This window comes from Archocentrus centrarchus, chromosome 6, assembly GCF_007364275.1.
Source record: "Archocentrus centrarchus isolate MPI-CPG fArcCen1 chromosome 6, fArcCen1, whole genome shotgun sequence".
In the NCBI taxonomy this organism is placed as follows: Eukaryota; Metazoa; Chordata; class Actinopteri; order Cichliformes; family Cichlidae; genus Archocentrus; species Archocentrus centrarchus.
This window is the reverse complement of record NC_044351.1, coordinates 11,030,001-11,056,765: the sequence shown is the minus strand read 5'-3', so window position 1 is coordinate 11,056,765 and position 26,765 is coordinate 11,030,001. Positions and strand designations below refer to the sequence as shown.

The window sequence follows — 26,765 nt, the reverse complement described above, 5'->3', positions numbered from 1 at the left end:
TGTGTGAGAGCTTGTGTCTGACTCTTAAAGTAAGGAAAGAACTGTAAGGAAGCGATAGCATCTTTGATGTAAGATGCTGTGGATGTGAGATCAAACCTATAGCAGATAAATCATATCGAAGTGCTAACGTGACAGTTCATTTTCACTATTTTGTAGTAATTAAATTAGTTGTCTGGTGTGTAATAATCTAGTGAAGTACACCCAAAAACTTGAGTGACCTCCCCTTCAAGGTAATCTTCCTATGCATCACTATACCCATCCTAGCATGGCTTCCCTGTTATAACCAGTCACACTTGCATCTGCAATTTCACCAAACTTTCGCAGAGAGGAAACAAAAACTTGAAAAGGCAAAACTTTTTTTTGTCACACCAACACAATTTTCACACAACACCCACCGTTCTTGCCAAATGAAGTCTAACATTCATGCAGATGTACAAATTGCTGAACGCAGTTGCGCACAGGAAGACAGCCTTGAACGGGGTTGCAGCCAAATGGATGGAGATGCGGAATTTTTTGATCTCACCCTATTGTTATGTCTTTTTAATCAGTGCCGTGCTTGTGTTATGTGTTTTTATTCTTCACAGATCGGGGCACATACCGATCCAGAAAGTCAGAGGCGAAGAGCAGACGAGCTCTGCGACGCCAGCCCGACTCCCAGGACTCAGCGGACTCCACTTCCACCGTCTCCTCTTACCACCCCTCTTCCTCTCTCTCCTCCAATGCCTCTGGTTCTCCTTCCCCTCACTACAGGTTCCGCTCCTCCTCTTCTGGGCCCTTACTCACCTCCTGCAGTTTGGGGACCCCCTTGGCCGAGGCAGAGGGGGGGCAAAGTACTGGGAAGACGCGCCACAGGCTCAGGCTGAGTCGCAGCTCGCCACGTGAGCCTTCAGGAAGCCATCGGAGGGAGTCAGACTTCGGCTCGGGGCCGCAGCAGCTGGTTCTGTACGGCAACAACGAGTTCATGGTGTGATGCTGAAGCCGCTCAAGCGCAGGAGGCTGTGTGAGAAGGGGAGGAAGGTGAGTTTAGGGCTGAATGAGGCTGGTCACAGGGCGAGGTTTATGCCAAGAGTTGCCTGCTGCCCCTCCTTGGTGCCCAGCCCCCTCCTCCCCTGGTTCAGTCCAAGCAGAAAGGGGATTCTTACAGAGAGCAGCTGATCAAAGAAAGACGGCTGATGTGAAAACTGGAGAGAAGCGAAAAGACAAGTTGAACTGTGTTTGCTGACCCTCTGATCTGAACTGTTTGACCCCCTGCTGGAGCCCCAGGGGTCAGTCAGAGGAGAGGGGGGGTATGGGGGACGGGACAGGACGGGACGGGTGGTGAGACACAGAAAACAACACCCACACCTGCAAAGCCAAATCTTTCAGAGCCTCGTCTTTATTTTTAAGCATGCGGGCAGGTGGTTAAAGCCACCCAAAAGAAATGTAGCCATACTGACCGAACTGGCGGACATTTGTCTATAACCAGCGCCAAGCTAAGTGTGCTTTTCTCGTTTACACAGGACACACCAGCCAAGAGGCTGCATGCTTCTCCATCACATTTTTTCTACATCAGAAACTGTGTCTGTTATAGCTGTATGTTACTTATTATTATTATTATTATTATTATTATTATTATTATTATTATTATTATTATTATTATTATGTTAAAGAGGAAAAAAGTGTACATAAAAATACAGTCCAGTGCTGCTGCTGGGTTGCTGGGATGTTCATTGTTGATTCGTCTCTGACCTGTTTTGCAAAGAGAAGTATCTGAAATTCAGGTTCCACTTTTGTTTCTGTGTTGATTTTACTCTGTTTGCTTCTCTCTCTTTTTGTTCTATTCCACAATGAGCAGAGACCGCTTAGGGTGTACTCTTGAGAGATAATAAAAGTTTTCAAAAATTGCTGCCGACCTGCGGTTGTAGCGCTAAGCGTCATGCAAACTTTACCTGCAGCATCAAATGTCCGTCAGCCGTAGGTGTTTTCTGTCTTCCTTTTCATGCAACCTTTTGTTTTTCCCCTTCTGTTTTATTCAGAAACATCAGTGTTACTGCGTCAGAACTTGAATTTTTTTTTAATATATTTTATTGATGTATTATAGTGTACATGTTGGTATTGCTGTCAATAATTTTTGTTCAGATGAAAGCCTTTTTTTTTTTAAATTTCCTATCTTTATTTGTGTGAATGAGTGAATGAATGAATAATCCCTTCCATTGTATCAGCTCCTACTTTGTGCATGTGTAGCCTTCCATACGCACACATACACGTACACATACACGTACACATACACATACACATACACTAGGGTTTCCCCGTAAATATTCTTCATGGACGGACTGAAAATCGAGTGACACTAAAACTGATGTAAACAAAGGGCCAAAGGGTTTTATTGCACCTGTGGGAAAACGCTTGCACACATCCACATACTCAAACCGTCCATGATGTCCTCTGAGCCATGCAAAATACACCCCTCCTCCTCCTCCTCCTCCTCCTCCTCCTCCTCCTCCTCCTCCTCTTCTTCTTCTTCTTCTTCACTTTCTTCTTCTTCACCGTTATAGTAGCTCCTTTTCTATCCCGGCTCTGGCTGTGATAAGTAGCATTTAATCTGCCTGTTAACCTGACCAAAACAAGTAGCAACTAACTCAAACCGTCCACATGTTTCTGCATATTCTTATTCTCTTTCCATCTCTGTCCATACAGTATCCAAGCAGTCGGTGTAATATTGAGATTCTGCTCAGTAGCTTAATGCCTCCGTACTAAAGCTGCAATCTCTCTTTGCTTGCCGCGTCTTCGATCAGATACTCTTGAGCGACTTCTGCTCCAGTCTCACGAACACAATCAGTGTTAATCAACTTGTCCTTAAAAGCTGGAAGTCTCAGTGATGATTTAGTGCAGTTTTTTTTTTTTTTTTTTTTTTTAAATATCATTTGAACTGTTTATACAGGAAATAAAAATGTTTTCAGAGTTGAGCTGAAAGAGCAAAACTGAGTCTGGTCAAATGTCTTTTAGCTGATATTTGATGGGATGGTGTTTGTTGTGTATGTCCAAGCTGTCCATATGGAAAAAAGATGAAAAAAAAGGAAAACGTGAATGTACCTGTCACTGGAAGGCATGCTCTGCTTTCTCTGGTTGTTTTTGTTCCTCTTTTATACACAGTGTATGTACTATTTATGATCATGCTTTTGGGATGTACATTGGTTTAAAAAAAATCTGTTATAAAAGGTGTTATAAAAGGATATATTATCCTGTGTACGGTTCATTATCTACTATTAATCATGGCAACGTTTTAAGTCGGTCAGTCATTTTTGTGCTATAAAGCAAAATTAAAAGAAAAAAAAAAGCCTCGTGTCTGTCTGCGCCACTCTGGACACAGTTATGTATGTATACGGTGCATTTTGTGTTATATTTCCTTTTTTAATGATATGAACATGTCTATGGTTGTAAGGGGAAAAAAAAAAGACTTTATGGGGGGGGGGGGGTCCATCTGCTTATTAAAAAAGCAAAACTGCAGCCAAACACAAACGAGTTGCGTCATCTTTTGCTCAACACGTCTTTATAGCAGTGACTTTTGACCCTAACCTTCACGAGTCAAAAGAAGCTCACACCTAACCCCCCACTGTCATTCACTTTCATTTACAAAAACAAAAAGATCCAACTTGAATCTTACTTAAATAAAAGTCAGCAAAATCACAAATGTCATTTTCTCGAGTACAGGGCCCGCCTCCAGCATCTCCACGCACTAGAAGTGGGAACCGCCCCACAGCTTGAGAACCACCACCTTAGAGAAATGCACATTTCTCTGAAACATTTCTAGTTAATGAAGCATATTATTAATATTAGTTAGAGGGCTTTCATTTTCTGATGGGCATCAGCTGCTTGAGTCATGGGTTCTGCACAACCCTGGATGGATGGATGGATGGATGGATGGAAGGTGACCACCAACATCCAGCCATACAATATTTATGCAGTTCTCATTTATGTTTTTTGAAGCACGATGGCCTTCCAGGGTGTCAGACATCCTAAAAGACCCCTACCACCCATCTCACAGCCTATTCTGAATGCTGCTCTTATTGCTGTTTTATATCTTAGTATATTTATATTTTAGTAAGACTGTTTTTAACTCCTTTTAAATTAATTTTATAAAAATAGAGGAATGCATTCACTTGACAAAAAACATGTTTTTCTGAATTTCTCAGGAAACTCCACATCTCCTGGAGAGTGGCCTCCTGTTCAGCCTCTTCTACCTCTTGTTTTATTGCTGTTGTTGTAGCCTGATAACCCCATGACCCTTTGATGTCTTACCGTATTCCCTATATGTAATTAGGAACCTTTCCACCAATTTCTGTCACCACCCCACTCTCCCTTGTAGTCTCCTGTATAAATATCGTTCTCCATGGGCGGCGCGGAGCGGCGAGGAGACGGTAGGGAAACAGTATCTGATGGGGAAACGCGACTCGACGGAACACCGGCACCAAACAATCGCACAAACCAAACCACCAGATTGTGGTTATAGTGATCGTTCTGGTGTCTACAGCTGATACAAGGAAAAAATAACAGCTGACATTCTCTGCACAGCCAGTAAAACCACACAGACAGTGGAGGCGTGGAAAAAACCTGTCAGCCCTGATCCACTCCTGTTAATTCATTCCTGAAATTTTCATACACACACACACACACACACACACACAAAACGCACCATCCGCATCCTCTCAACGTTTACTGTGTTCATGTGTGCAGATCACTTATTCATGGACTTATAACATACAAGATTTGTATGACAGAACTTACGGACTGTCTTTAAATGGGACAGGAGGGGAGGTGAAGGAGCGCAGGGGCGCCTAATCAGCGCAGCGCCTCTGTTATTGATCATGTCATATGCGCAGCTCTTAAATACAGAAAATGCAACTAGAGAAATATTTTCCCAGCATCGTTTTGGCGCCCCCCTGTTGTGCGGCGCCCCTATGCATTGCATATAGTGCATACCCCCTTTTTGCGCCACTGACCACAGCAAACTAAAGGAAACCAGGGTCTGGAGTCAGTTTATTCTTCAACAATGATAAATGTCTTAATCTGTAGAGGCACAAAAAAACAAACTTTAAATCTCTAACAACAGGATAATAGTGGGTTCAACCTATTATTAAAATGATCAGTGTTGAGACATGAAGTGCATTTTGTTATCTCTTTGCCCGGCTTTTGGAGGAGTCATCGCTGCCAATGGTGACTCTATCTGTTGGGTTATTTAAGTGAAAAATACAGGTTGATGTTACAAAGTGTTTTATCGAATCTGTAAACACTGTAATTTTACATAGAGAACAATATTCTTAATCTATTTGAAATGAAAAAGGTATAAAAGTATGCTGTATGCCTGATGTATCATTTTGACGTCCAAACAAAAGGGTTTTTATGAAGGTAAACACCACAAGGATGAGAAGAAGAAGAGAGGGTCAGTTTTAGCAGAGCATAAAAACACTATTTTCACCTGTGAGATTTGGGAGACAGACACCCTCTCTATTTTTAAGCTTAGGCTTAAAACTTTGATAAAGCTTATAGGGATGGATCAGGTGACTGAACCCTCCCTTAGTTATGCTGCTGTAGGCCTAGGCTGCTGGGACGCACTGTGTTTTTTAATTATTATTTTCACTCACCTGTTTTTCCTCTGTTTATGCGCCCCTCTGCATTCAGTCATTAGTAATTATTAATCTCTGGCTCTCTTCTACAGCATGTCTCTTGTCATTTCTCCCCTCAACACCAACCAGTCGCAGCAGATGGCTGCTCCTCCCTGTGCCTGGTTCTATCGGAGGTTTCTTCCTGTTAAAAGTGACTTTTTCCTTCCCACTGACGCCAAATGCTTCCTCATAGCGATTGTCGGGTTTTCTCTGTGTCTACCTCACAGCATGATGCGCCTTGAGGCGACTGTGAAAGATTCAAGGATTCTTTATTGCTATCACATTTGCATGCAGTGGAACGAAATTCTGTCCTCAGTGTTGCCCATGTGATATTTATGACAGTTTCATTGTGCTGTATAAATAAAATTGAACTGAATTTAATTGAATTGAAAATTCAAGGCGACTTTAGTATTTTACATAGAACAAGTTTCTTTTTACCGTTTTTAATTATTTTTTCACTATTTCTTTTTAGTCAATTTAATTTTAATTTGATCAAAAATATTTATGATCATAATTCAGCGTTTTAAGGTTTAGTTTATTAATTGCAACTTCTTTTTTTTTTTTTTTTTTTTTTTTAAGTCGTTTAAAATTGCATTTTGTGTTATGTAATCGGTTTTCGTTTCTGAACATATGCAAATCTGCGGCGCGCCAGCCGCGCTACCAGAACAAAAGCCTTTCTTTTCTGTGGTCCACGGGCAGCAAAATGAAAGCGAACGAACAGCAGAGAAGTTTCCACCTTCACGGAGAAACTGTGTTTGGTTTTCTACCAGCGGCGCGTTCACGGACGCCCGCCGAGCTGGAAGGAGATTGGTTAGAAGAAAAAATTAAAAGAAAAAAAAAAAAAAGAGTTTCTCTTCCACTAAAATGAAAGCAGGACGCGGTTTTAAGTTCTGAAATGCCGTGGCAGTGATTCACCTGCTGCTGTCTCCCTGATGAGTGAGAAGGTGAGCTTCACATTTGTCCTGAGGCTCAGCAGACCACATCACGGTGAGTCCAATACGCGCGCTCAGTAACTTCGTGCAGCTGTTTCTGAATGACAGGCTTACGTAATTTTTAAACAGTTCAATTAAACACTGACTCCATGTTTTTCTCTCTTTTTTGAATCTGCAGATGGCTGAAAACAAAGTCGTTGTTTTCTTTGACCTGGAAGCCACTGGATTAGGTAATATTAATCTAACTTTTTTCCTTCTTGTTTCATAAATCCCAGTGCTGTTTTATGCACAGTTTAACAGGAATAATTTTTTTTTTTTTTTTTAGTTTTAAACTTTTGCCTTATTAGATATCGATTAAATGAAAGCAGTAATTACACAGAATTACAACTCTGTGTACATATTGGTGAAGCACAATTTTATTTACTTCATGTGCTGCTGGACTTCGTTATTTTCTCGGAAGCAAACTATTACTTCACAGAGTGTCTTTCTTCATTTCTTCACTGTGAACAACCAGTAAATCCACATAAAAATGCTGCTGATATTACCCATCATGGCTTTAAAATCCAGTCTGAAAGCTTCACCTGGCAGCAGGCACGCATCAGGTGGAGCCTTTTTCTGATAAGGAGGATAATGGTTTATGTTTTTATTGGTCTCAGACGGTCAGACCTCCGTTTCCTCAAGAACTCCTTAAGGGTGTATAATAAGGAATCAGTGTCATTCAGCTTTAAACCAAATAGAAAAGCAGTACAGAAGCCACAGCTGGAAGTATACAAACAGTGCATTTAACATTAAACACAGGCTCGTGTGAGTTGGACAAGATGACTATGAGGAAGAGCTGGTGGTCATTTGCATTTTTTGCTTTTCTGTTCCATTTCCTAACATGTCAAACAGTGAATGACTCGACAGTTAAGTGAGAGAGAGGTTAGCAGATTATTCATGCTGCTAACCACATCCCTATTCACTAAGGAAGTCAGTCAAAATGACATTTCCTGTCACAGTTGGGTTTTGAGAAACACTGTAGCCAAAGCGGGATGCTGATTTCGTTTCTGTGATTTTAACTGTGGGTGTGAGAACTGCCTCAGAGGCCGAGCATGCTGCTGTGACACCTTTGGCGGGCCTTCATGAAAGCGGAAAACTGTTTTACTGACGTCAGTAAGCGGAAGTATCAACAGACAGCCCCGCCCACCTACAAGTAAATATAGCACTGAGTCAGCTAAAATTGCAGTAAAATGTCTTTTAAAAAAATGGTCATGTTGCCCCAAAATAAGCTTTTATTTATTTTTTCTTTTTAATACTGAGTGGGGCACTTTTTGGATTGCAATTACGTTTATTTTCCTGTTTAACTACATAACTTGGCTACGTGTAACTAGTTACCCCCACGTTACTGGGTCCTGATAGACACTCAGCATCCTGAAAGGTGACAGTAATTGATGTGCAGCACAAAATAAAAAAGAGAAAGTTCAAGCCCTGTCGTCGTTCTCTGCTCTGCACAAAACTGCATTTTAGGCATGTTTGAATGACAGCTGATCACGCCCACAAAAACTATGCCGTAGAGCACCTGCAAGAGTGTCAGGAGCTCTTTGTTTCCCTCAGTTTTCAGCCTCTCTGTCAAGAAAACTAGCCAGTGATACATGTTAAGAGTGGTGTGAGATTTCTCAAGTCTCAGCAGGGATGGGAATAATCATTAAAACTGTCAAACTGTAGCTTTTAAAGGGGAAAGTTACCTCATAATAAACAATATTCATATTAGATATGCTGAGGTTGTACTGCTCTCTACGCACTATCAGCAGAAAACCACAGTAAGCAGTTTTTACCAGAGATGCTGACAAAAAGACAATGCTGTTCTAATTCTGAGTAGTTTAAGTTATTCATATTTCCTTTTGCTCTCACCTTCTATTTTCAGACACCGCAGTGTGTGACATCATTCAGCTGGCCGCCATCTGCGAAGACAAGGTCTTTAACGTCTACACCCTCCCCGGTCGTGCCCTTACAGACAGTGCTCAAAAGGTCACAGGCTTCACTGTCAGCAATGGCTGCCTGTTTCTCCGTGGGGTTCCCGTGGACACCATCCCTCTCGTTGAGGCTCTCACCAAATTCATCGCCTTCCTGCGCTCCTTCCGCCAGCCCGTGCTGCTGGCGGCTCACAATGCAAAGCGCTACGATGCACCTGTGCTCACCAGAGTGCTGCAGAAATGTTCCCTCCTGCGGGAGTTTCAGCAGGTGGTGTCTGGGTTTCTGGACACCTTCTTGCTGAGCAAGGCACTGTTTCATCTCAACAGTTACTCTCAGGAGTATATGGTCCGTTACTTCCTGAAGAAAACCTACAACGCTCACAATGCTTTGGAGGACGCCAGGATGCTGCAGGAGCTGTACAAGGCATGGCGTCCTACCACATTTAAAATCTTGGCATGTACCTTCAGGGCAACCCGCATTTATTAAAAAAAAAAAAAAAATACATGGAAAAATAATCAAAAAGTTGATTTTTTTTAAAAATTTCCAGTTATGTTCTCATCATGAAGCTTTGGGTGGCTAGACAAATTGACAAAGAAAAAATCACCCCAAACTTAACATGTGGTTATAAGTTATAGTGATTTAACATATTTACTGTTTAATGTAATATACGTGCCACATGTAGTGCAGTCTCCTTTTTCTGTAAATGAACCCTTACATTACATTCAATCCTACTAGATTGCTTCTGTAGTGCTTTGGGAAATATTACTTATCCCCTCCTTGTAGCCTCAGTGGACCAGAATGCACTGGGTCTGCAAGGCATTTTGTGTTTTGTTTGATGAGCATTACTCACATTTTTCTCAGCTTTAATAAAAGATCTTATATTACAAAGTCTCTCTCTTTTGATTCTCAGATTTCTCAGAAACCGAGGGACACTTTTAAACCACTGATTGTTATTTATCAGCTCTATGTTCCATGGGTTGGATAAAACATAAAATGGCACCTTTATTGCTAAACTGCGCTGCATCCCGTCTTAGCTAAACCAATTACAGTTACAGATTAAGTTGACTCTTCTTTCTTTGAAAAATGCAATATTGTTAAATTTACCCTGGTGCCATCTTGGGACAGGACCACTCCAGGTGTGAAACCAGTGGTTTAGTCTTCATTGTCATGTCAGCTGCACATCTGTAAAGATTCATGGCAGGTATGTAAGAAAGAAAGGGGTCATTGGTCTCTTTGTCTGACTACTACTTTTATACCTCTTATGGGTCGAACTAAGCTGAATCTTTGAATTCATAATGTCACTTAATTCAGGGGCATCACAGTCTTTTTAGCCCATGCCACATACTGTTCCCAATTTCATCCCAAGAATAAGTGTAAAGAAATATGTCTTTAAAATGCTCGCCTGAGCTGTAGACAAAATGTAAAACAAAGAAGAAAAAAAAAGAAGAAAAAAAGCTGGAACCATAACAACGCTTTAACCACAACACCTTCAAAATCTGTCAGACAACACTGAGTTACTTTTTGTTCTAAATTGATGAATTTATTTATAAATGACCTGTCCAGGATGTGCCCTGCCTCTCACCCCCACTGTGACCCTGAAATGGATAAGTGGAGGAAAATGGATGGATGATACGAGATATTTTAAGAAAGAAAGGCGCTGTTTCAAAAATACATCTCAGTTTTTTCCGCATGGATTAAATCTCCTATTGTTAAAAATGCATTGCAATTTATAGATCAAAATGGAAAGACACTACATAGTATGCTGGCATGGCTCTAGAACTTCACCACAGCAGGTATAAAGATCCATTTAAAAAAAAAAAATGACCTCATTGCAGTTTTCACACTTACAACAGCAGACTGAACGAGGCCCTTTGGGCTCATAGTTCTGGTCCTTGACTGACAATTAGATTCCCAAAGTGTGGGCAGGGCCCCCTGGTGGGCAGCGAAGGTACTGCAGGTGGGCCGCAGTAATTACAGAAATTCAGTTTGAAATTACTCAAAGTGTGTACAGTTACATATTTATATGAATGCATTTATTAATATAAAAAGTGAATTGAAGCTGCTAACAGGAGAATATTAGTATAATAATGATATTACTCATTATGCTGACCTAAATTTACTGCGCTTGTATTGAAGTTTGTGTCCCAGTGGCAAGTGATTGGCATTAGCACTTTACAGCGCTATGACTGGTTGACGTTAGCAATTTATAGGAAACAGCTTGTGTTGTTTATGTTTTGTTTTTTTTTTAATAACATTTTCAAGTTGTCTGTGTAGGTTCTCGGTCATCCAGGTCATAGTAGTCTTTGCAGCTTGAAAAAAGCGCGACTGGGCTTCTTTTTTGTTTCTTGAAGACGTTTCTCATCCGAAGGACTTCTTCAGTTCTCAAACCAAAAGGTGGAGAGACCCAGGTATTTAAACCCCAGTGGGTGTAGTCCCCTGCAAGTGGTTGTGATCACTATTGTTCATGTTGTTCATTTGTATAATCATTGTTCATGTGGATAATCACACACACCAAGGTGTGAAAGGAGGCGTGGGCCATTAACAAGTACTGTATTTTCAAGGAAATGCATTACTTGTAAAAATTTAAGACTGGGTGGGCCCCGAGGGATTTTCTGGTTTTTAAGTGGGCCGCAGCACTCTTGACTTTGGGAATGTCTCTTCTATTGTTTTCTACAGTCACTGGTTGTCATCAATAGCTTCGCTTGTTGTATCTCTGCCTTTCTGTCCTTTTGTCTCCTGCATTATACCGGAAACAGCTTTACTTGACATTTAAATTTCACATGCCTGGTAAATAGAAATCAATGTGTTAAACAGATATGCAATACTTTAGCGTGTGAGTTTCTGTTTATTTGTGTGGCCTTCGTGTATCGTCACTTTATGGCCCTTTTCGTCGAAGCTTTTGTTTTGAAACTTCCAAGTTTCCGGTCGGTGACTGCGCAGGTGCTTTAAAACATGGAGGGAAAATTTTTACCAGGACTGGGTCAACAGTACCTTTTATTGACCAAATTTATTATTTTATCGCTAAATACTTAGTTCCAATGACCACAGCCAGTCTGCGACTCGATTATTTTAGCAAACCTTCTTACAGCTGTCAGAAACGGACGTTATTTACTCGTCATGCAAAACACTGAGGAAGCTGAAGGCGCTCATCAGGCGCTGGTTTTCTTTGACCTCGAGACGACTGGACTGGGTACGATAATTATTTACGTACTTATTATGACCGATAAAACTGTATGATGATGATAACGCTGTAAATTGTAGTTGTTAAAGATAGCTTGACGCACACAGATGAACCGCTCGTTTCATCGTGCATGGATATGGAAGGTAAATGGAGGCAAAAATACTAAATAAGTGATTTTAAATTAAAAACAAACAAAAGAAGCCCTATTAAAGGATGTCCGTTCAAAAAATACTGCCCTGCTGTTGAATCTTCTTATTTAATTTTTTTTTTTTTTTACCCCTTTATTCAACAAGCTAACTATTTTGGAAATTCTGAGATCTCACGGATTTTGTGAAAGCTGTAAAGTTTTACTGTGGTTTAGGTTTGAAACATTGGGAGATCCTTGGGACTTTGCAGTTGTTTTTATTTTAGTCCTCTAAATATGGCAGTGGAGCCATCCTGCCTTGTATCAATGGTTCAGGCTGATGGTGGTGGATTTTCTGAGCACACTTTGGGCCCTTTAATACCAACTGTTATTTAAACCGCACAGCCTACCTGAGTATTGCTGCTGACCACAGCCATCCCTTTATTAACCTGTTATCCATCAGGATAATGCACAATGTCACAAAGCTCAAATCTTCTTAAACTGGCTTCTTGAACATGATGATAAATTCACTGCGTTCAAATGGCCTCCAGAGTCACTGGATCTCAATCCAATAGAGCACCTTTGGGATGTGGTGGAACGGGAGATCTGCATCATAGATGTGCAGCTGACAAAAGCTGCAGTGACTGTGTGATTGTGTCATGTTTAACATAGTTTTTTATTTCAGCTAAAAGCACAAATTTCCACAGCTTATGACTGAAATCCAAAGCACATGAAAGTGATTCTTTGTTTGCATGTTTTTTTTCTCTCTAGGTCCGAGTTGTGAGATCGTCCAGCTGGCTGCGGTGAGCGGGGGCCACTGGCTGAACCTCTACGTCGTCCCTCACGGTCAAATGCAACGAGGAGCGGCCAAAGTGACCGGCTTCAAGGTTCGTAGGCAGAGGCTGTACCTGCACCGCCAACCTGTTCTCACCAACTCCCTCAGAGAGGTCCTCATCGCCTTCATCGCTTTTCTTCAAATGCTTGGACGCCCTCTTGTCATTGGCCACAACATTCGCCACTTTGACTGTCCGCTTCTGGCTCGCACGCTAAATGAATTTGACCTCAGGACAGAGTTTGAGGCTTCAGTCTCAGGTTACGTTGACACTCTACCGTTGGCACGTGAGGTGCTGAAGGACTACTGCCTCCAGAGTTTTCGACAGGAGAACTTGGTCAGGGAGCTGCTGGGCGTGAGCTACAAAGCCCATGATGCTCTGGAAGACGTCCGGGCATTACAGGCCCTATATAACATTCTCCGGCCCAAGGCAGAGGTGATCTGCAGGCATACATTTACTCTGGACACCATGTGCAGCAAACCAGCTGTCACAGCTGCCAAAGTATCTGGCAGACTACCAGGACAGCGACCCCTGTGGGAGCACTTCAAACAGACTGTGACGGTTACAGAGGATCATAACGGAGAACCTGACAGACTTTTAAATCAACCATTATTGTCTAAGTGAGACTTAAAAAAAATCAAACATAGCAAACAGGAAAAAAGTGGACATGCCACCAGCCTGTACACTGGATTTAAAGATGTAGATCTTTATGGCACTTTTCTACAGCACATATACTGCTGGCCAATCAAATGAACGGCTGAGTGGAGAAACAGAGGTTTGAAAGGTGAGGAGAACCTACACAGGTCTTGTTCTTGTTCAGGAGTTTAGGTGGCAGGTAAATACCTTAATTTACTGAGCGTGATTGAAGTTGTGTGTCAGTTGAAGTGATCTGTGTCAGTTGTTGATTTCCAGCTTTTAGTACAACAAACAGGCCGACTGTATGTTCATTTTTTTTTTAAACAATATGCAAATATCTGACTATTTGAGTAATCTGTAGGCAGTGATGGGTAGATTTATTAAAATGTCTTCTGCTGATCCAGCAGCTTCACTGTCATTATTATATATTTCAGACTTTTGCTGACAGTTTTATGACAGAAGAAATTTTATGTCCTTAATGTTTAGATGACAGTAAGTTATATTTGAGCTAAATAAACATGTTAATAAATGTGTTGCAACCCAAATTAAATACTCTGACACACTCTTATTTTGCTCACCGGCTCTTATAGTTTTTCTCAATGTAAGAAGGACACAAAAATGAAATGTGAAGGATTTATTTGATTTTGCAAAACTGCTGAAATCAAGAAAAACAAAATGATACTGGTGAAACTATATGCATCAGAAAACATAAGCACCAACTGTAAAGTCTTGCTACATACCTTATAAAGCAGCCACTTTGCTCATTATTGCAAATCTAAAGTGGAATGATTGTTGATGCCTGACGGGCTGGTCTGAGTATCTCAGAAACTGCTGATATACTTCCCACACAACCTTCTGTAGGGTTTACAGAGAATGGTCTGAAAAAGAAATACCTTGTTGCGGTCAGAGGAAAATGGCCAGACTACTTCGAGTTGATAGGAAGGCAACAGTAACTCAGTGGTATGCAAAAGATCATCTCTGTATGCACATTGCACTGGACTTTGATGCAGATGGGTTACAGCAGCAGAAGACCACACCAGGTACCACTGCGGCCTTTCATAAATATTTGAAAGAAGTTTGAAGTAATTTGGTTGAAAACTCTGAAGCAGTGCTGGATGATATTCAGGAAAGTGAGCAAGCTAGAGTGCTAGCTGGCAAAAGTACAAACTTTGGATGAGTTATGAGATTCAGATGAGACCCAATCAATATCAGCACAATAGCAAATATTTTTATTTGTGAAATATGCATAGAAACAATAGCAGTGGGTACAAAGACTAATGGGGGTGGGCAAAAGTGTTTCTGATTTGAGAACTGAATTAGGAGTTGTGAGAATGACTTTTCTGATGTGAGAATTGCACCAAAGTGATTGAGAAAAACTGTCAAACAGGATGCCGAGACCTCCCTCTCCTCCAGCTCCTCAGAGCTGACACCGAGGTGTTCCCAAGCCAGTCAAGAAACACATGAACTCCAGCGTGTCCTGGGTCCGACACCTCATCTGGGAGAAAGCCAGGATACATCTTTTCGGATGTGGAGCAATTCAATTTTATTTGTGTAGCAACAAAACACAACAGTTGTCTCATGGCACCCAACAATCAAACGACCTCCTCTGAGCCACTTGACGACAGTGGGAAGGAAAAACACTGTTTAACAGAAGAAACTTCTGGCAGAACCAGGCTCAGGGAGGGGCAGCCGTCTGCTGCGACCGGCTGGGGGTGAGGGGAGAGAGATGGGACAAACTAGAAAAGTACTAATAAAAGTAATAATGATTAAATGCAGAGTGGTTTATAAACAGAATGAATAGAGGTGAATGAAAAAGAAATGCTCAGTGCATCATGGGAAGCTCCCAGCAGCCTTGTAGGGTCTTTACCCACAATACAAAGCGCCTTGAGGCGACTGTTGTGATTTGGTGCTATATAAATAAATAAAAATAAAATTGAATTGGTCTATCACAGTGAAACTAAGAGAGGGCTCCACATCACCTGATCCAGCCCTTAATATAAACTTGGTCAAAAAGGAAATGATTTCTCAGTGATTTTCTCTCTGGAGAATAATACCAATGTTCAGTGTTGTGAAAAACCAAACTTTAAAAATATTTTAATGGCAACTTAACCATAGATGTGAAAGCTGTAAAAAATCTGTAGGTGCTGGCACGGTCATCCACCACAGGCAGGAAATATGAAACAGCTTCAGACAATATAGTTAACTGAACAAGGCTTTATTAAACTATTTTTATATACGTGTTCTCTGCAGTCCCATGCTACAGCATCACCATATTCAAAAATACTCAACCATGCCCTAACAAGAGAAATATTCTAGTAAATATTCCCACAAAGAAAGAAAACACTGCAGTGGTGAAAGTCATTAGTTTCAAATAAGGAAAAAATTACCACAACCTCTTGTACACCGTAACCAAATGAAAATGTGACTTACAGCAAGCTCAGTAACAAAGTGTGTGATCATTAAATCAGATGTTAAATTAAACACAGTACTCCACAAAACAAAATCACAATGAAAACATGACAAACAGATGGTCTGCTGACAAATAACAGTGTTTCGAGCTACAGAACGATGATTTGAGGTAATGAATAAAAGTGGTCTGAAAATAACTTCACATCCTTCTTAATACAGTTTTTTAAGTTTATTTTTTTTATCAATAACACACTAGTAAAGGTTCACTGCATCTAAACTAGGGACAAGCTAAGAGATCAACCTACATCACAAACATGGTCATAAAGCATTAGCAGGGCTTCATTCACTCTGAAAAGTGTATTCAATGGTAGTGCAGCAGGCTGATATTTATTGAATATTTGAGTCAAGATAGATTATAAAAACCACTAGAAGAAGAGAACGCACAAAATCATTTAGTGAATTCAGATCGACCCTGGTATGAACTGGAACGTTATACAGAAGTTTGCACCATTACTGAAATAATCTAATACTACTGCACCAACATGTAGAGAGGTCACCAAAATAGATTATATTTTCAGAAAAAACCCACTCACCTCTGATATTATAGTTAACATGTAAAACCTTATCTTACATTTACTTCAGGTATAATTTTTTCCTCGTATGCAATGTCACATATTGATTAATCAGTACAAACAACATAACAGTCAAAAAGTTGCCTCCAATACAATAAGATACAAAATTGAATGCAGCATTTTGTTGTATAACTGTACAAAAAGAAAAATTGTTTAAAAAGGTACTTTTTGTAATTAACCCTCAGCAAATTGAAACAACCCTTGACCACCAGAGGGCGGCATTTCTCAGTAATTCACTAAATAATATATTCTTAATGACTTGCCTGGATAAATAAAGGTTACACTGATGCACCATCTTGCAGTACACATTTGTATTACACAAACGTGCAGTCCAGCCCTGCATTAGGTTCAGTTTATACAGTATCTCTTCAACACAATATGCTTTGGACACAAAGTCACGGTGAGTGTTTCTTTACATTCTGCTTCAGGTTTTAAAAAAAACATTTTTAAACTGAGGAAATTACAGTAAGTACCTTTAAACAGTCGTAGTTCATTTTCAGTCTACGACTAAGATGTTCGACTCGGTATGCATTCATGATTCTTGAGGTATAACAATTCTCCCAAACTACAGTATGCACCTTGGCTTTTCTTTATGGTGTGTTCACACCAGACGCAAAGTGAAGTTTTGCCGTGCGTTACTCACGTGAGTTGAGTCACACCGGAAACCCCTGAATAAGATGCTTTCTGCGGCTTTCCCCAAGAGGTTGCCACAGCAGATGGATCTGCATATTTGATTTGGCAGTTTTTACACAAGATCCCACTAACAGCCAGCAGGACAACGAAGAGTACAACAAATAGCTGGAAACATGTCACAGTAACATATTTTTTTTTACAACTTGCCATTAGGTCGTATGATTTCTCTCACTTTTCTGCCCTTTCCTTTTTCCGCAAACCCAGTTGAGCCGTACAGCACTCAGTGTCGAACCTGCCGTCATTCGGACTACAGTGGCATCAGTTACATAGATTGCAGAGATGTACAAACACTTCACTTTGCGTATGGACAATTTCATCAACAATGCATAACCAAAATTGTGTTTTTTAAGCGCAATTTTAAAAATGTTAATTGCATTCTTTTAATAATCATCGTATTTTAAATGTTGCTGAAACGCGTGACACTTTTTTGTGGCTAATGTTAGCAGTGTGAACACCCGAAACCATTTTTTCTTTCCATTAAAGTCCACATGCATGCACAGTGGTTATAAATTGCTCTGGTTGCCAGTTTACTCATACTCATAAGTTTACACTACTTTTTATTTCCGGGACGGACATAATGTCTAGTCGAAAAATAACAGGCGTCGCTACTTGTTACCTGAACGATCTTGAAATATTACGTCTTTCACAAGATTAGTGTGCTTTAACTGTAAGTCCCAGAGTACAGTTAGAGGGAACTGTGATATGATGTGGTGGATGTCTGTATTGTGGTTTTAGTCTTGGTCTCAGAATTGTTATACCCCTACATGATTGCCACAGTCATGCTTCATGGGATAGAGATGGAAATGGGTCATCATGCCTGCTTCTTACTTATTTTTATTCATTCATTTTTAATGTTCATGAGTTTTCACCACTTTAATGGGAAGCTTCCATACTGTAAACATGCGCTGGTAACAGAAGGAGTAATACTCAGCAGGCTTAACTTCACCGTGATTGGCTTGTAGCATTAACATAGTCACGGCAGAAGGCTCTCTGCTGTGCTACTGCTCTAAAACATGCACAGGCATCGCAGTATTACACTATGTACTTTTTTTCTCAACTAAAGTTGAGTTTGAAAGGTGGATTTTTACTGGTTTAAGCTAAAATGACAACACTGATGACTGCAACAGTGATCCTGGGGGAGGACAGCAGCTGGCATATCAAACAGAAGTGCTTCATCCTCAGCAAGTTGGTTGTCTGTTCAAAGCAGTGAGTGGTGGTGGTGAACTGCACCACAGTAAACATTACCCCCACAATGCTTCATTGCTGTTTAGTTAATTACAGCTGGTGTGGGTCACCTTCATCATTCAGGCTGTAAAATAACACACAGCTGTAGCTGTACTAAAAATTGCTGAATAAACTGCAATTTTTCAAGATCTCATCAATAACTTTTAGATTTTACTGTTTAGCTGATTGGGAACTTTTAATCATATTGATGTTCTTCACTTGTCCTGGGAAAGCAGATATTCAGGTTTCGATTTTTGAGCAAACTGAGGACCTTAAGCATCAAAACAACAGCTAAACTAAGCATTAGTGTATTTAAGTGTCAGACATACTTTTCTTTTTATTCTGTCCTCTATCCAGCATATCTATAAAGAATTTGGGATGTGCACATTTTTTTTCAATAAGTTGGAATTACACACCTAAAAAGGGTAAGAACCAATTAAATCCATCAGCACTGGATTAAAACTGGAGTTTAAAGCTAGAGAAGAGTGCTGGAGGCGGCACAGTGGGCCACAGGTTAAGTTTGGGGTTAAAGGTGCGCAGCAGGTACCAATGGGCATCAAACTGGGTCTGAAAGCTCCTTTAGCTTTTATACTACCTAGTAAAAAGTGCACATCAGTCATCAAGTTCAGTTACAACACAGTATAGATCTTGACACTTGAAATCACAATGACTAACAGGTAGTATGATCTTTAACAACTACAGACCCACAACTACAGAAGACAGCAGGCGCGAAAAAGGGTCATCCCTGGCTGCGAGGTGATGTGCAGGGAGACACTCTCATTGGCCGAGACAAACAGGACGGTGCCCCGCCTCAGCGTGAGATCAGAGAGGGCGGCAGCAGAGCTTCCCGTGGCTTCACCTTCAATGACGAGGAGGATGCTGGCACTGTCGACTGGAGCGATATTGTACTGCTTCACCGAGGCTGGGATCTGCAGGAGGACAGGAAGGATGAGAATGAGTCGGAATTTACAGCTGAAGTATGAAACTCTGGAAGATTTCACCAAAGATCTAAATACTCAAAAACTCCCACACTCAGTCAGGACCTCCTGAGTGAGACTAGCTGAAACATGTAAATATCCTTAGTTTGGAAGTTTTCATCATGTTTTTGATAGAAGTGATTGAGATAATGGATGTAATCAATATATATTGATTGTAGTAAAATACCTTTCTGTAGCACTGAGTGTTCATTCACATCTTTTTACTCTCTGTGTTAATACACCACTCTGCATTTAATCATTAGTTAATATTAATCTCTGGCTCTCCTCCACAGCATGTCTTTTGTCCCGTCTCCCTCCCCTCACCCCCAACCAGTCACAGCAGATGACTGCCCCTCCCTGAGTCCCTCCCTGGTTCCACCTCAGGTTACTTCCTGTTAAAAGGGCGTTCTTCCTTTCCACTCTCACCAAGTACTTGCTCATAGGGGGTCATCTGATTGTTGGGGTTTTTTCTGTATTACTGTAGGGTTTTTACCTTACAATATAAAGCACCTTGAGGCGATTGTTTGTTGTGATTTGGCGCTATATAACTAAAACTGAAATGAATTATACAGGTGCCATCAAAGAGTGTGTCATAAATCCTTCACTGACCAGCATGCATTAGCAGAATTCCAGCGTATGAAAAACTATAGAGATAAGTCTTGTTTTATTCAATTTAGACATATTATTGATAATGTATTTACAAAGAGATAATGTGAGCATTTCTCAATAATTTTAAAAATAGCTTTAGCCATTAAATTCACTGAAGACCCTCTCATGAGCACCACCTGCTGCCTGATTAATAGAATATAAATTCAATTTTACCAACAAGTCTGTAATTGTAATAAAATAAAATCTAGGTAAATGGTAATGGTAAATGGACTAGTTCTTATATAGCGCTTTTCTACTCAGTATGAGCACTCAAAGCGCTTATACACCCTGTTTGCATTCACCCATGCACTCCCATTCATACAAGCACTTCCATTTTTCCGAAGCTAAGTGCTTTTAATTACCTAACATTCACACGCATTCATACTCCGACAGAACGGTCGGAGAGCAACTTGGGGTTAAGTATCTTGCCCAAGGATACATTGGCATGTAGCCCGGAGTAGCCAGGATTCGAACCGCTGACCTTCCGATCAGTAGGTGACCTGCTCTACCTACTGAGCTACAGCCACCCCTCACGTGATAAAAATGAAAATGACATTGCACACTCACAATATGAATGTATACACTCACCGAACACTTCTTTAGGTACACCTCTTCAACTGCTTGTTAATGTAAACATCAGCCAGTCGCATGTTCGCAACTCAGCGTATTCAGGCACGGATGGAAGAAAAGCCTCTCGTCTAAATCCATGAATCAACTCTCAGTGAACATGGATCATGACTTAAAACTAACTTTTTAGAAGCTGGTTATTATGTTATATAATGTAAGGTTAGTCGTCCCCCCCCATCTCAAAGGCTGAGGTTTTGTTTTTAAAGGTGACATCAAATACACAATCCTCTGACCTGTATCCTCATGACAGTGAAGTCTGGCACTGGCGGGTTGTACAGGGACACGCAGGGGTCAGACGGGTCCTGAACACACGGGAAGATTTTGGCGGAGGCCGGGGCAGGGCTGTAGTTCAGCATCTCACAGAGCGTGTTAACGTCGATGTACTTGGGTGTCAGTCCGGCCCTCACAGTGTTGTCTGAGCAGGCCATACACTCGATACAGTCTAGACGGGTGGATAAACAGAAAAGAAAACATTAAACCGAAAAATAAATAAAGTCCTACAATGGTAGATGGATTCAGTCTGCGATGTGCAATCCAGGAGACACTCCTCCTCCTGCATTTGCCTTATCTACTTCTACTGTTAGTGGTTACGGGTGCTTATGTGTGGGGGAACAGAAGAACAGGGGCAAGAGCGCCAATTTCCTAACAATAAAGATGAACTGAACACATCATCAGCACCTCATCGCCGGACTGCATTTTTTTCTGCTGAGACAGCTGCTAACAAAAACACTGCTATAAATCTGTGCTTCACAGACTGATGATTGCACAGAGAAGCTCTCGAGTATGCTTCATGTTTCAGAGAGGACGACACCAAAGCTGGTGTTTAAGGTTTCTAAAATAGTTGTCTCAGCATTTTGTGGTTTGCTTGCAGTAAATGAGGCAGTGAAGGTTACTAGTTTCTATATCACTTGCTAAAAATGACTTACTCAATGCATTTACTGTCTCTTATTTTCAATTTTACCTCCACCAAAGAGACAGACACCATTTACTGTTCACTATCAGACAATACGTTCTTTTGAATGTTCATTTCAAATGTTCATTTACGCCACGTCCCATCACGTGTTTCCCTACAGGCAGGTTCAACAGTTCGCTGTCATGGTGGCCCTTGATATAATTTAGCTTCCTCTCCAGTGTCTTGTCCAGCAGTTAGATGGATTCCAACTCCACCATCTTTGACTATATAAATATGTATTCTGCTCTGGAGAGCTGTTGGAGCTGCAGCACCAATCTAACCAGAACCTGCAGTAGGTGGAGAACTGCCTTATGTGCCGCTAAAACAAAACACATGATGGGTGCAAAGAAGAATAAGCCTGTTTCACTGCCAGTCACTGCAGTTACATTTCTTGATAGAGTAAAATAAAGACAAATATCTATTTTATGCAGTTTCATTAATGTACTGGTGATGGTCTATATTGTTCTTAATGGTCGTGGTCGTGGCAGAGGATCGCCCCGCTACTCACCCCGTCACAGCCGCTCTCACTCTCGTTCCTAAACTTTTCTGCCGCCGATGTTTTGCCCCTTTTGATGTATACCCTCCTGTTTTTACCTCCTATGAGTTTCTCCAGATGTCAGCTTTTGGTTTTTTATTTTTATCTTTTCAGGGTCAGAAAACCCTGAAAAGATTACACAATGAACTGTTACCACTATGTCTATATCCACTGTATATGTCAAGATTTTGCTATAAAGTAATAAAAATGCATATTCCCACGCCAGTTTAGCTCATTAGTTGAGCAGGGGAGCATGCAACTGAAATGCAGCGGCCTGATTTTTAGTCTGACCTGCAAAAAAGATGCAAAATAATTCCATACTAACGCTTACGCATGTATATGTATGTGACAAATAAAGCTCTTTCTTCTTCTACGTGCTTTAACTGCTGCTTCAGTTATACAGAACTGCGGTGACACTGGAAAGTCAACAATCTCAGGCACGCATACTAACTCATTCAAATCTGGAGCGTTATTGTACTAAATCTTATCAATGTAAATGGAATCTACTCACCTCCATAAAGGTAAGCGTGAGGCTCATTGGCTCCGAGGAACATGGCCTGGCCTGGATTCAGGACCACATGATTGAGGAAGTAGATTGAGAAGCAGCCGATGTCTCCAGGGTACTGAGAGTGGAGGCGGAGTAACAGGTCACCATTGATTCTTGATGTATCCTTTCCTGCTGCAGCTGCAGGGGTCACAAACATCCCGCAACGCATGTAATAATAAAAAAATGTCCAATTTAAATGGAACACATCTACACACATCATGTAGTGTTCTACACTCAAGCGGCCAATTAATTCTCACCATCATCCGTGACCCTTTTCACCAGCTCATTGAGGTTCTCTACCACCACCTTCTTCTCCCAGTCCATCATCCTGGTGAAGCACCTTTTCAGCGCCTGGTTTGTCCGGTCAGCATCTCCCACGCTGGCCCGCAGCTCCTGTGCCGCCCCGTAACCCACCAAAGTGTGGAACTCTGGGACCGCTGACAAATTCACACACACACAGTGTGTGATTATGTTGTGTGAAATACACAGTCATTGAAGCAGAGGATATGTTTGGCTTTGACACCAAAAAAAATGACATGTCCTAACCCAAAACTCACTTTCAAGAAATTCCAGGATCTCCTCCACTGGTCTGAAGCCACAGAGGCCTTCGAAGCGAGTGAGAGCGATGGCCATCTCTGGCTTATGGTTGGTGTCTGGATAGTGCTCCGGAAACTGAGCGTGTAGACGAGCGGCTAATTCCTGACCAAAACATTATGACAAAAAACAAAGAGGCTCAGTTTCCTCCACCCATACACTTTATCCAGTTCAGAATAATGAGTCAGCTCCGGCAGAATTTGAACTCTGTGTCGGTGTGAGTTTGTGTACTCACCTTGTTAGGGTGGGCCTGTATTGACAGAGCTGTGTTGACCGAGAGGACTTTGAAGAGGAAAGGCAGCTGACCCTGGAAGGTGTCTTTCACCTTAGAGCCCAGGCATGCAGGGAAGTGGGCGATCCACTGGCCCAAGGTGGTCTGTGCGATCCTGTTGTCCTTAATCTGGGCATCACCTTTTGGGTGTGCACCCATCCACAGCTGGAGAGAAAAAAAAAAAAAAGCTTTCAGCTAAATCACAGCTCAATCCTTTTATTAAAATATATTCATGTTGGTGTTGCAACAAGAGGTTTCAGAAGTGGGTTTGAAACTGTAATATATTGTAAGATACTAAAAACTTCAGTTTTCTAGCTCAACTTATCTTCTTTTCATCTGTCTTGAAACTTTATAAAACTCCTATAAGAGGCCACAAGTTGTTCTCACACTGAGACAAAAACCTGCTATCATATATTAACTCAAATAATCTAATACTGTAAACTATGGTCATTTATAGTCAGTGAGAAGGAAAGAGATGTAAATGATTTCTTGTAAATAAAGGACACTCTCTGTCAAAGACACATTTGTTAGTTAGCAAACAGTGACTGCCAAGTTAAACTTGTGTTGTGTATACAAGATGGACGTGCACTACATTGCCAAAAGTATTCACTCATCCATCCAAATCATTGAATTCAGGTGTTCCAGGCACTTCCATGGCCACTGGTGAATAAAACCAAGCACCTAGTAATGCAGACTGCGTCTGCAAACATTTGTGAAAGAAAGGGATGCTCTCAGGAGCTCAGTGAATTCCAGTGTGGTACAATGAAGTGGTAGGCTACATAAAATCACAGAGCGGGGTCAGCGGATGCTGAGGTGCAGAGGTCACCAACGTTCTGCAGAGTCAGTCGCTACAGATTAGAACAGAGACACAGAGAGCTTCATGGAATGGGTTTCCATGCCCGAGCAGCTGCATCCAAACCTTACATCACCAAGCGCATTGCAAAGAGGTGCGTGCATTGGTGTAAAGCACGCCACTACTGGACTCTAGATCAGTGGAGACGTGTTCTCTGGAGTGATGAATCACATTTCCCTCATTGCAATCTAATGGACAAGTCTGGGTTTAGGGGTTGCCAGGAGAACGGTACTTGTCTGATTGCATTGTGCCAAGTGTAAAGTTTGGTGGAGGGGGGATTATGGTGTGGGGTTGTTATTCAGGAGTTGGGCTCAGCCCCTTAGTTCCAGTGAAAGGAACTCTTAATTCTTCAGCATACCAAGACATTTTGGACAATTTTATGCTCCCAACTATGTGGGAACAGTTTGGGAATGGCCCCTTCCTGTTCTAACATGACTGTATACCAGTGCACAAAGAAAGTGCTTCTGGAAGAATGGTCAAAAATTCCCATAAACACTCTAAACCTTGTGGAAAGCCTTCCCAGAAGAGTTGAAGCTGTTATAGCTGCAATGACATCATATTAAACCCTATGGATTAAGAATGGGATGTCACTCAAGAACATATGTGTGTGAAGGCAGACAAGCTCATTCTTCTGGTAATATAGTGCAGCTTCCAGGTCTGAAAAGTGTGGAGAAGTGCCTTAGAGATGCATTCTTTTTAGGAGCCACCAGGGGGTGATAGCTGTGACTGCAAAACTTCAAGATCCATAAAAGAATATGGAAAAATAAACAATGTGGTGACAGACTTGGATGTGTAACTTGAAAATTAAAAAACAAAAAACAAAAAAAACACTGGAAGGCAACTGATCAAAAAGACAAAGATCACAATTCACATTTATGGTATTAAGATCTAAATGAACATGTCATAGACATGGTACACAATATGTGCTGATCCATACCACCCTGCTGAATGTGTTTAACCAGAGTCTGCAGTATGTTTAAAAAAAATCCACACTGCCATAACCTGAACTAATGACCTTCATGACAAACACTGCAAAGCTGTTGTGGCTAAATAAAGACTAATGAATGGTGTGTGGAGTACTGCGCAAGCTCCTCTGCCAAGACAGCCCAGGACACAACCGCGTTCAAAACCAAAATTATTACCCCGGTTTTTCATATTTGAGGAGCTGTGCATTATTATCGGTAATATAACACTACAGAGCTAAATTCAATGGTTAAAGATGTTTGTACATTATCAGTACTGAGGGACAAATGTTTGTCAGCCCCTACACCAAACACCTTACCTCTGCATAAGGTTTATCAACCTCCAAAACAGCAAGTGGGTCTCCGCCAACCACCAGTTTGGCCACCTCACTGTCCAGTCCAACCTTCCCCCATGCATAGTTTTGCACAGCACAGGTCAGGGGGAACACTGAGGAGGAAACATGTAATGTAAAAGAGAAAGTGAATACAAAACTGTATGAGCCTCCAGCCTCTTTAACCTGATTTTTAGCTCAGGATCCAGTAATAATCCAACAGTCCTGCAAACATAAATCCTACGATCATAAAGGTGGCAGTGGCCGTTGAGAGTAATATTTACCTCTTTTTGTCTTATTGCAGTTTGGACTATAATTAACATGTTTCACTAGTTTTCTGCCTGCCGGAACAGACTGCTAGGGGTACATTTTTAATCGGAACACCAGCCAGCTGACGGTGCAGCCTTCACTGGGCAGAAACACGCAGTAAGCAGCTTTACGTTTGTCGGGTTTCGGCCAAATGTAGCTAAAAGTATTCGTTTTACACATGGTGGGGGAAAAAATAAATAAACTCCATCTTTGTCGCTGAAGTGCTAACAGCACACTGAAACAGTCATTTAGCTCCACGTAAAACAAAAACGCCGGCTGAAACAATGAGGCGAGCCTCCGGATAACGACCAGCCTCCCGTCACATTAATCACCAGCAGTGCGTTTCATGGGGGGAAAACAAACAACTGCGGCATTAGCTGGATAAATATATATCCGTGGAAGAGATTATTTCAGACAGTTTTAAAGGACAAAATCTCTCACCTCTCACTTCCTCCATGACTGCGACGTCGACTGACAGCCGCTAGTGACGTCACGGCGAACGTGGCGCGTTTTTTTTTTTTTTCTCAGGTGAATAAATTATTTCAATAAATTCTGCTTTTACCCACAGACAGCATTACTTAAGATTAAAAAGTAAAGTTAAAAAGCAGTGCAGAATTGTATTTTATTTTTATTTATTATCCCTGTTTATACATGTTTAAACATGAATCTTACACATCATTTATGAGCTTTTCTTTTTTTTTTTTTATCGTTATCAATTTAGAGTAAGGTTTATCGGTGTTACATTTGTGGGGTGCTCCATCAGCTTAACCTGCGTTAAGCTGATGGATAAGCATGTCTCCTGTTAATATATAATTTTTCTCTAAATATATTACAAGTCTTTGAGGAAATTTTAACCAACTTCTGCAGAAAATATGCTTGAAAATATACACAGATTA

The 26,765-nt window shown here is 41.1% G+C and overlaps 3 protein-coding genes across 5 annotated transcripts in view; 2 read left to right on the top strand and 1 right to left on the bottom strand.

Moving 5' to 3' along the window:
* Nucleotides 1-3,422, top strand: part of LOC115781212 (unconventional myosin-IXAb-like) — a 145,286-nt gene extending 141,864 nt beyond the window's left edge. For both annotated transcript variants that reach the window (XM_030730734.1, XM_030730733.1), the window contains one exon: nucleotides 585-3,422. In XM_030730734.1, coding sequence (XP_030586594.1) covers nucleotides 585-970 — 386 coding nt within the window. In that variant the 3' untranslated portion in view covers nucleotides 971-3,422. The remainder of the gene's footprint in view (nucleotides 1-584) is intronic.
* An 8,040-nt stretch (nucleotides 3,423-11,462) lies between these two features.
* Nucleotides 11,463-13,789, top strand: plex9.2 (PML-like exon 9.2). Of its 2 annotated transcripts, none has more exons than XM_030732302.1 (2): nucleotides 11,463-11,720; nucleotides 12,607-13,789. In XM_030732302.1, exons 1-2 carry the CDS (start codon nucleotides 11,648-11,650, stop codon nucleotides 13,290-13,292), a joined length of 759 nt encoding a protein of 252 aa, XP_030588162.1. In that variant the 5' UTR covers nucleotides 11,463-11,647; the 3' UTR covers nucleotides 13,293-13,789. The 2 variants fall into 2 exon arrangements, with proteins under 2 accessions (XP_030588162.1, XP_030588163.1); XM_030732303.1 differs by lacking the exon at nucleotides 11,463-11,720 and adding an exon at nucleotides 11,768-11,854.
* Nucleotides 13,790-18,898: 5,109 nt separating this feature from the next.
* On the bottom strand, nucleotides 18,899-26,359 carry mpi (mannose phosphate isomerase). The gene is made up of 8 exons (XM_030731850.1): nucleotides 26,311-26,359; nucleotides 25,549-25,676; nucleotides 23,378-23,578; nucleotides 23,106-23,247; nucleotides 22,806-22,985; nucleotides 22,513-22,686; nucleotides 20,748-20,956; nucleotides 18,899-19,191 (listed from the first exon to the last, which is right to left on the bottom strand). The coding sequence occupies exons 1-8, from the start codon at nucleotides 26,324-26,326 to the stop codon at nucleotides 18,973-18,975; spliced, it is 1,269 nt and encodes a 422-aa protein (XP_030587710.1). The 5' UTR covers nucleotides 26,327-26,359; the 3' UTR covers nucleotides 18,899-18,972.
* Nucleotides 26,360-26,765: the final 406 nt, after the last annotated feature.